Source organism: Canis aureus, chromosome 32 (assembly GCF_053574225.1).
Source record: "Canis aureus isolate CA01 chromosome 32, VMU_Caureus_v.1.0, whole genome shotgun sequence".
NCBI classification, from domain to species: domain Eukaryota; kingdom Metazoa; phylum Chordata; class Mammalia; order Carnivora; family Canidae; genus Canis; species Canis aureus.
Window position 1 is genome coordinate 39,244,054 of NC_135642.1, and position 8,590 is coordinate 39,252,643.

The 8,590-nt window shown below is 40.5% G+C and overlaps 1 protein-coding gene and 1 long non-coding RNA gene across 3 annotated transcripts in view; one reads left to right on the forward strand and one right to left on the reverse strand.

Annotated features, from left to right (window-relative positions):
• UACA (uveal autoantigen with coiled-coil domains and ankyrin repeats) overlaps nt 1-6,418 on the reverse strand; it is a 91,479-nt gene extending 85,061 nt beyond the window's left edge. For both annotated transcript variants that reach the window (XM_077881711.1, XM_077881709.1), the window contains exon 1: nt 6,259-6,418. In XM_077881711.1, coding sequence (XP_077737837.1) covers nt 6,259-6,342 — 84 coding nt within the window. In that variant the 5' untranslated portion in view covers nt 6,343-6,418. The remainder of the gene's footprint in view (nt 1-6,258) is intronic.
• A 147-nt stretch (nt 6,419-6,565) lies between these two features.
• Nucleotides 6,566-7,073, forward strand: LOC144303479 (uncharacterized). Its single transcript, XR_013370527.1, has 2 exons — nt 6,566-6,704; nt 6,812-7,073. It is a non-coding gene; the product is annotated as an uncharacterized LOC144303479 (long non-coding RNA).
• Nucleotides 7,074-8,590: the final 1,517 nt, after the last annotated feature.

Here is an 8,590-nt window from a genome sequence, read left to right on the forward strand (position 1 = left end):
ACAATTAATTCATGATCAATCTCTCTTTCAACTATATCCCCTATTCACTTCTCCTACCCCCTGTTCACAGGTTATTTGGAAACAAATCCCAGACCTCACATCATTTCATCTGTAAATAGTGTTTCTCTGAGAGATAAAAATGCTTTGCAAACATAACCACATTACAACCACTGTCACATTTAAATATTTTTAGGTAATAATTCCATAATGCCATCACATATCACAACATTTACATTTCTCAACTATCATAAAATATTATTTTTATTTTTTAAAAGATTTTATTTATTTATTTAAAGAGAGAGAGAGAAAGCACAAACAGGGGGAGAGACAGAGGGCAAGAGAGAAGCAGACTCCCCACTGAGTATAGAGCCTGAAGTGAGGCTCAATCCCAAGATCCTTAGATCACCACCTGAACCAAAGTCAGATGCCTAACCGACTGAGCCACCCAGTCAGCTAATTAAAAAATTAAGCATTTTAAAATTAGTTTTATTATTAATAGTTTTTATTATTAATCAAGGTCTACATGAAGTCTATCATTGCAATTGGTTAATGTCTCCTAAATCTCTTTTAATCTTCAGATTTTTCCTTCATTTTCTTCTTCTTATAATTTATTTTTGAAGAAACTAGGCCATTTGTTCTAAGAGTTTCTCATGATCACAATTACATCCTTTGCATCCCCATGTTCCTCCATCCCTGTATTTTCTGTTAAATGAAGGTAAGATCTGGAAGCCAATCATATTCAGGCTTGGTTCTTTTGGCAAGACTATTCATAGGCAGTAATAAATATTCCCATCAGGAAATAAATTACATCTGATTTTTTTTTTATTTTTGAGACATTAGTAGCCGCTGATAATCACTGTCTTTGCCCTAGATCCATCAATTTTTTAGGAGCTGTAAAATTGTGATATACTAATTCCATCTCCCTTCTTCCTCTATTAGCTGGGATAAAACACCTTCTATAAAAGAGGAACTCCCCTTCCTTCCTTGGTTAGCCTGAGGAAAAGCATAATACCTTTGTCTTTAGTTTCTGAGTTTTTTTTTTTAAAGATTTTATTTATTCATGAGAGACAGAGAGAGAGAGAGAGAGAGAGAGAGGTAGAGACACAGGCAGAGAGAGAAGCAGGCTCCATGCAGGGAGCCTGACTTGGGATTTGATCCCGGGACTCCAGAATCACGCCCTGGGCTGAAGGCAGGCACTTAACTGCTGAGCTACCCAGGGATTCCCCTAGTTTCTGGTTCTTGAAAGAATACATCAAAAAGTGACAACTATCTCCTTTTTTTGCAATAATTATTATGAATTCACATACTTAAAAGATTTTGACACATTGACACATTATCCATATTGATGATGGAACTACCCCATTGCTGGATAATGGGAACCTCTTCAAGTTGGCTCCTGAGTCCTAATCTTTGATAGCCTCCTTTATTTCTAGTGTGACAAAGGATTCCAGGCTCAACTTGCACATTTTCTGTTTCCAACTTAGAATTATCAATTTCCTTACAAAGGACTTAATTATTAATACATTCTTTTTTTTATTATTAATACATTGTTGAGCCTAACTTATGTGTTCCATTAATGTTTTCCAAATTAAATAAGGCAACTGCTTAACAAGATCCAATTTCTGAACTAATTTTAAATTTGAAAAAAAATATGTATCATGCACAATAAAGAGATACAATTACTATTCCACTCTTACTAAAAGAAGGAATTTAAATGGTTAACTACTCATCATTTGGTACACAATGAGTTCTTGGACTCACTGTATACCAAAAGATGTACCAAAGCAACTCAACCATTCTGCTTTGTATTATAATAAAATTCAGCAATTCAAATAACCATGACAACCTGGGATTGACATCAAAAATATAAAGAGACAAAGCTTCTTTATTGTGATCTTCCTTCAAGAACCACAAGAAATGCAGTGCAGAGATGACTCTAGGAAACTGTTCGAATAAAACTTTAAGCTAAACATTCTTAATCAAAGGCTGGCATCTTTAATGAAATTGAGTAAATAGTGCTCAATTAAGTATCATGAGTTTAAATTTAACAATTTCTCACCTTAATTATTCACATTACCCAAAAATCATTGTTATAATATTAACATCTTTTCAAACATACTCTAACCCCTAGAAGGAAAACACAAAACTCTCCTTTTCAAAATCACAACTGAGACAAAATTTAATCCTTTATGCTTTCTAAACATCTCAAACTTTTTTTTTTTTTCTTTTCTAAAGATTTACTACTTTGAACGAGAGAGACAGAGCATGTGCACCAAGGCAGGATGCTGGGGGCGGGAGGTGGGGGCAGAGGGAATCTCACTTAGCAGGAAGCCCAATGTAGGCCTCCATCTCAGGACATAACCCGAGCCAAAATCAAGAGTTGGACACTGAACCAACGGAGCCACCCAGGCGCCCCAAACATCTCAAACTTCTGTTCTTAGTGGGAACCAAAGGAATTTTGTTGAGGATATTTTTCAGTTGCTATATTTGTAACTCTAAATGTTTTTAGAAATATCAGTATTTTTTCAGGGTCCTGAGACATTAACAAGATGCTTTAGAACATATTTGATTGCTCCTATAGAATTCATTGTTCCAAAATCAGAGTCACTTAGAGAAACGGCGGCAAAAATAACTACAGAGCCTCCCCATATCAGAGATAACTTTAACAATCAAGCACTGACTCCACTACAAATGTCAAGTGTAGGTACAGTTTAAGTGAAGCCCCCTTCCAAAATGTCTGCTTACAATATCTGTTTGCAGTATATCTACTAGTTCTTGAAATATAGCCCCTTAATTTTAATTACTCAATTTTCCTAGTCTGAAGTAGGTGAAAACGGAATAGCCTATTCTCACTGTACGTATAATCGTATACATAATTGTACATATAATTGCACACATAATTGACTAGATTTGAAATGGCATTTACAGTCATTTAATTACCCCTTTCTGAAATCTGAAGCTCCAATTTAGTGATTAAGATAAATGTCAACAACAAAATAGTCTTATTTTATGATTAAAAGAGGCAGTTATCTCCAGATTCAGCTAGAACAAGATAAAAGTCTCAAATGTATTTTACTACATTTATGTATACGTGTATAAACATAACCTCTGTTGAGTGAACTCTAAACTCACGGACATATTTATAACCATGGTACTATTCAGAATATTTTAAATGATTTTTTCTACATATAATTTAGCATGTTAAGCTAAGATTCTATATTTCACATACTATAAAATATTTACATACCTTAGACTATTGCTAATGCATCTCTTTCAGATGCATAAGTTTAAATAAATATGAGAAGAAAAATATTCATGAAATACACATTTTAAGTTTTTTTTTCCCTCAAATCAAAGTTGTGCAGGCCATATTGTGATTATTTCCATGATAATTAAAAATGACTGCTTTGGGATTCAAATTAGGTAATCATGGAGAAAGCAAGATATATACCCCTTACCTTATGCCAAAATAGATCCTATACAAACATTTAACTTAAAATGTTAAAAAAAATGAAACGAATTAAAAAACTAAAAGAAATGGGGTGCCTGAGTGGCTCAGTGGTTAAGTGTCTGCCTTTGGCTCGGGGACATGATCCCAGAGGGTCCCAGGATCAATCCCACATCAGCTTCCCCACAGGGGAGCCTGCTTCTCCCTCTGCCTATAGTATCTCTGCCTCTCAGTCTGTGTCTTACATGAATGAATAAATAAAATCTTTAAAAAAAAAAAAAGCTAAAAGAAATGAGGTGGGGAATTTTTTTCTTTTTTGCTTAATATTGCAGAGTACAAAGGGCAAGATATAACTTAAACCTAAAAGTCACAAAAGGTTGACAAATTCAATTGCATAAAAATAGCCACGTCCTGCATAGCAAAACCCACCATAAAATCATAAGACAAGTAATCAGTTAAGAAAACATATTATGCATATTAAAATGACTAATTTCCTTGATACGGAGTATGTACAAATGAATTTTAAAAATCAACAATCCCATGGAAAAATGGAAATGATAAACTGCTCATGAAAAATAAAGAAGAACATGCTGTGGGCTCTTAAAAGCCCAGAAAAGTAATTTCTCACACTTTGGGTGCATGATGTATGGAAAGAAATTTAACATTCTTCAGTATTACCAGTGTTCCATATCCTTTAACCCAGCAATTCCACTTTTAGGAACGGATCCTACATGTGTGCCTGCACACATGCACACACGTGCACACACAAACTTTAAATATACACAGGCTTATTCATCATTGCATATTACAGCATGGATTTGAAGGGAGATGTTCTAAATGGGCCTAATTATTTACAGTTTTTAAAAAAGATACAGAACAAGTACAGTGTCCTAACCATTCCCATAAGGGTGAATATTTATATTCCCATTTGCTTGTAGTTACTAAACTCTTTCTGGAAGAACATATAAGCAACAGATAACACCAACAATACATACCCATGTGACCAAATCTGACATTAGGGATTATGGTACAGATTGAAAGCAAAAGGAACCTATTTCTCCTGCACATTCATTTTATTCTATCTTGGTTTGGTTTTATTAGTCATCACACTCAATTATTTTCTTTTTTAAAAAAAAGATCTCATTTATTTATTCATGAGAGACACAGAGAGAGAGGCAGAGACACAGGCAGAGGGAGAAGCAGGCTCCATGCAGGGAGCCCAATGTGGGACTGGATCCCCAGACCGGAATCACGCCCTGAGCAGAAGGCAGGCGCTCAACCGCTGAACCACCCAGGCGTCCCATATTCAATTATTTTCATGGAAATATTTTACAAAACGTATTCTAAGATTTAACTTAAACAGAGATTAAGTTCATGTTTTCTAACAAATCTAGTTCTACCTCTTTATACTCTGTATTTCTCTTTATTTTTACGGACTTAAAGAAAAAGAATGCCCAGTTTATTAAGTGCTAAGATTTAAATTCAGAGAGATGCACTTCATGTTCCAAATGTATAAAATGCAAACTGGCATGCTGATAATAGCAATAACAATTAGATACTCTGCCTTTCTAGAAGAGAAAACAGGATAAAATCAAGGTATAAAAACCTCCAAGTGGGGTGTGGATATGTAGTGCAGGCCAAAGAAAATGGGAAAGTGGAGCAAAGAAATATTAAAAAGCATGTCTTTTATAAAGCTACACACACAACCCGCACTACCAAAAAAGCTACACACACAACCTGCACTACAAAAAAAAAGTTGAATCTTTAACTACACTGACCTCTGACATCACTAAACGACATTTGTCAATTATTATCTAAAAAAAAAAAACAACAATGTGAAACAAAGTAATCTCTATGTGCTTATAAAACAATTTCATGCTTTATTAAACAACATCAAATCATCAAATACCATGCCTCCTATAGCTTTCCTTTTTTAATTGGAAATTAAAAAGCCTACTTTTGCTACAGTTTCCTGTTAAGTCCAACTAACATCATCCCAGAAGTAGGTGGAGAGAAGAGTCACAAGCCTGAATTAACTCATAACCAAAAGCAGATTAATTAGTATTCTCATAAAAGGCATGTAATCATTTGGTAAAACTAGTGAGAAATCATAAAGGTTCTTTGCAATTACTCCAAAGGGGCAAGTGGAGCTGTCTGAGCATCCTATCTCCTTTACCTTTCTGACTCTTCATGGCTTTTTAAGGGACCTAGAATTTTCCTAATAACGTAGAAATGCTGATGACACTGCCCTTCTTCTGACTCGCCAAATCATCTAAATCCCCAGCATCTGCAGTCAGGCTGTTTCTCAAGAGCTCTGATCTGCTGCCAACTTAGAGAGAGGCCCCGAGGACCCCTCAGGGTGCACAGGGAGGCCGGGCTGCAGATGGTCACGCACGCCTGTCCCGCAGGTGAAGGTCGGCTGCACAGGACCCCCACGTTCCCAGCTGCACCGCCGCCTGCAGGGTCAGCACGCACCGGGCTTCGTCCGCGTGGACGCCGCCCTCTGCAACCCGACCTCCCCGCGACAGGGCGACGGCCACCCGCCCCAGCCTCGCCGTCCGGGACGCACGGAGCCCGAGCCTCCCAGGGTGCAGGGTGCGAGTCCTCCCCGCGCAGGCCCGCGAGCCCGGGATGGAGGACGCGGGGCCGGGGGGACCCCGGGGCGCTCGGCGGTGTGACCCGCCCCGGGCGGGGGGGGGGGGGGTGCCCGGGGTCTCCGCGCGGAGCCGAGCCCCGGCCCCGGCCGACCCGGGAGGCTCCGGGGAGCGCAGCGCCGGGAGCCCGGGACGCGCACGGGCCGCGGGACTCACCGCGCTGGCGGCGGCGGCGGCGGGGGCGCCGGACGAGGCGCCGGGCGCGTCCTGCCTCCTCAGCCGGGACTTGAGGCTCTTCATGGCCAGGTGTCCGCGCTCCGGCGCCCGAACCTTCAAGCGTGCGGGCCGCGAGCGCCCGGGGAGGCGGCGGCTGCGGCGGCGGCGGCGGCCCCAGCCCCACCTGCCACCTGGGGACTCGGGGGCGGGGCGCCCTCCCGCAGCCAATCCTGGCGCGGCCTCCGAGGGGGCGGGGCCGGCCGCGGCCAATCGGAATCCGGGAAGGGGGTGGGACTTCCCTTTCAAACTTACTTACAGACCCCCTCCCTCTCGCAGCTGCAGAAGTTTGGGGCCGCGGCTGCGCGGGCGGCGGAGGTGAGCGGCGGCGGCGGGGACCCGCGGGAGAGCAGGGCTCCGGCCAGCGCACTTCGGTGACGGGGCCTCAGGTCAGAGGAGAGCGAGGGGTCCGGCCGCAGCCACCTCCCTCCCCCCACCGCCGCGCACGTGCTCTTCCCTAAGCTCAGGTCCCTAACTCTGCTCTGCTTCCCAGCAGGACGCGCAGCAGCTTTCAGCTTCCCTTCCACCCGCCGGCGTTTCATTGCAGCGCCTGGGAAACAACGGCCTCTAAGGAATAAGGCGCTGCCCAAGAACGTCCAGCTACGACCGGACTTTGAAAGACATGACAATAAATGTGAAATGATCGATAATCAATTTGATGAGTGAAGAACCCGCTGCTTTGGAGAGAGAAAGCGAGAGAGATGGGGTGCGGGTGGGGAGAGCATCAATAAAAATACGGTGGTAAAGCCTGGCTAAAAGGAGTGACAAAGTTTTTGAAAACCAGAAATATAAAAAAATAATAATAAAAGAAAAAATAAGAAAACCAGAAATAAGTATACCTGGAATTCTTTGGGCTGTGCCAAAGAGGAAACAAGGTCTAGCTCTTTCCATATGGTCACATGCTGCTATACTTTTTGCTTTCCACACTTGACCTTTCCTCTCTGCTGTAGTAGTCCCTACTTAATCTACTGAATTAATTTGTATATCTCAAAAAAAAAAAAAAAGACCTGGCTGTTTGAACGAGAATCCAGGCTTTCAATAATATTATTTCAGCTAAAAGTTTATAAATTATTTCGATTTGTAGTATATTTTGTATTTCTCAGCTATATTGTCCTTCCCCCCCAAAAAAAAAGATTATTTAACTAATATCTGTTGGTGCTTTTAACAGCAGTCTGTACAGACATCTCATTTTGTTTGATCATCACAAATCTTTGAAATAGACAATCCAATCCAATTCATTCATTCATTCATTCTTTCTTTCTTGCTTTCTTTCAACCTACACCTATGTTTAAGGAGTACTATACGCTGCTAGTTACTGGAGGAAAAGTGATTAACATGATAGGTCCTTTGCATCCAGGAAGCTTACAATCTAGTGAGTTAGACAAACCATAAAACCATAATATCACTAACATATGCAGAGTTTGCCTCAGTTGCTAGGAGATGATATAGATAGCCAAGTTCTCCAGTCTACGGGGTTCAAAGACCTGATGGAAGAAGCAAAGCCTGATATATATATATAATTTTTTTGCAAAGCCGGATTTTGATACTTATTTATTTTTTTAAAATGACCCATAATAGCCAAAGTGATACAAAATGTCATCAAAGGAAAACATATCATGGTCTTTTCTGCAAAATATTGTGTTTGCTTTCTGTAGAAACACATTAAAGCTAATTAATTCATCCTGCCCAGAAAATTTGGATTAGTGAGAATCATTTCAAGGAAGGATGAAGAAACAAGTAGGTGAGGAACACTCAATAATTTGCTTTTAACATGACATCTTCAAAAGTCTTCGTTGGAGTCAGTTTTTCTCAGCAAAATATTTATTCTAGCATGTACCCATTTGAAAAGACAAACAGTCCATGTTTCCAACAAACAATGGATTCTTTTTGTCTGAAAGGTCAGTTGCTCTCTTTAGAGTTTCCTTAGAGTAACTCAGGGTTTTATTTGAATACTGTAAATGGGGCACCTGGGTGCTCAGTCAGTTAAGCAATCAACCCTTGATTGATTTCCCCTTGGGTTGTGACTCAGGGTTATGGGATCCATGCCTGAATGGGGCTCTGCTCAGCGGGAAGTATACTTCTCTCCCTCTGTCTCTGCTCCTCCCCCCACTTGAAGGTACACATGCTCTCTCTCTCTAAAATGAATAAATCTTTAAAAATAAATAAATGCTGTAAAAACATTTTTTCAGAGCTCTCTTGGAGAGACAGCATCCAAGTAAATGGCAGTGAACTTTGAATAGTCTTTGAAAATAACACTGTCTTTGAAAATAACAGA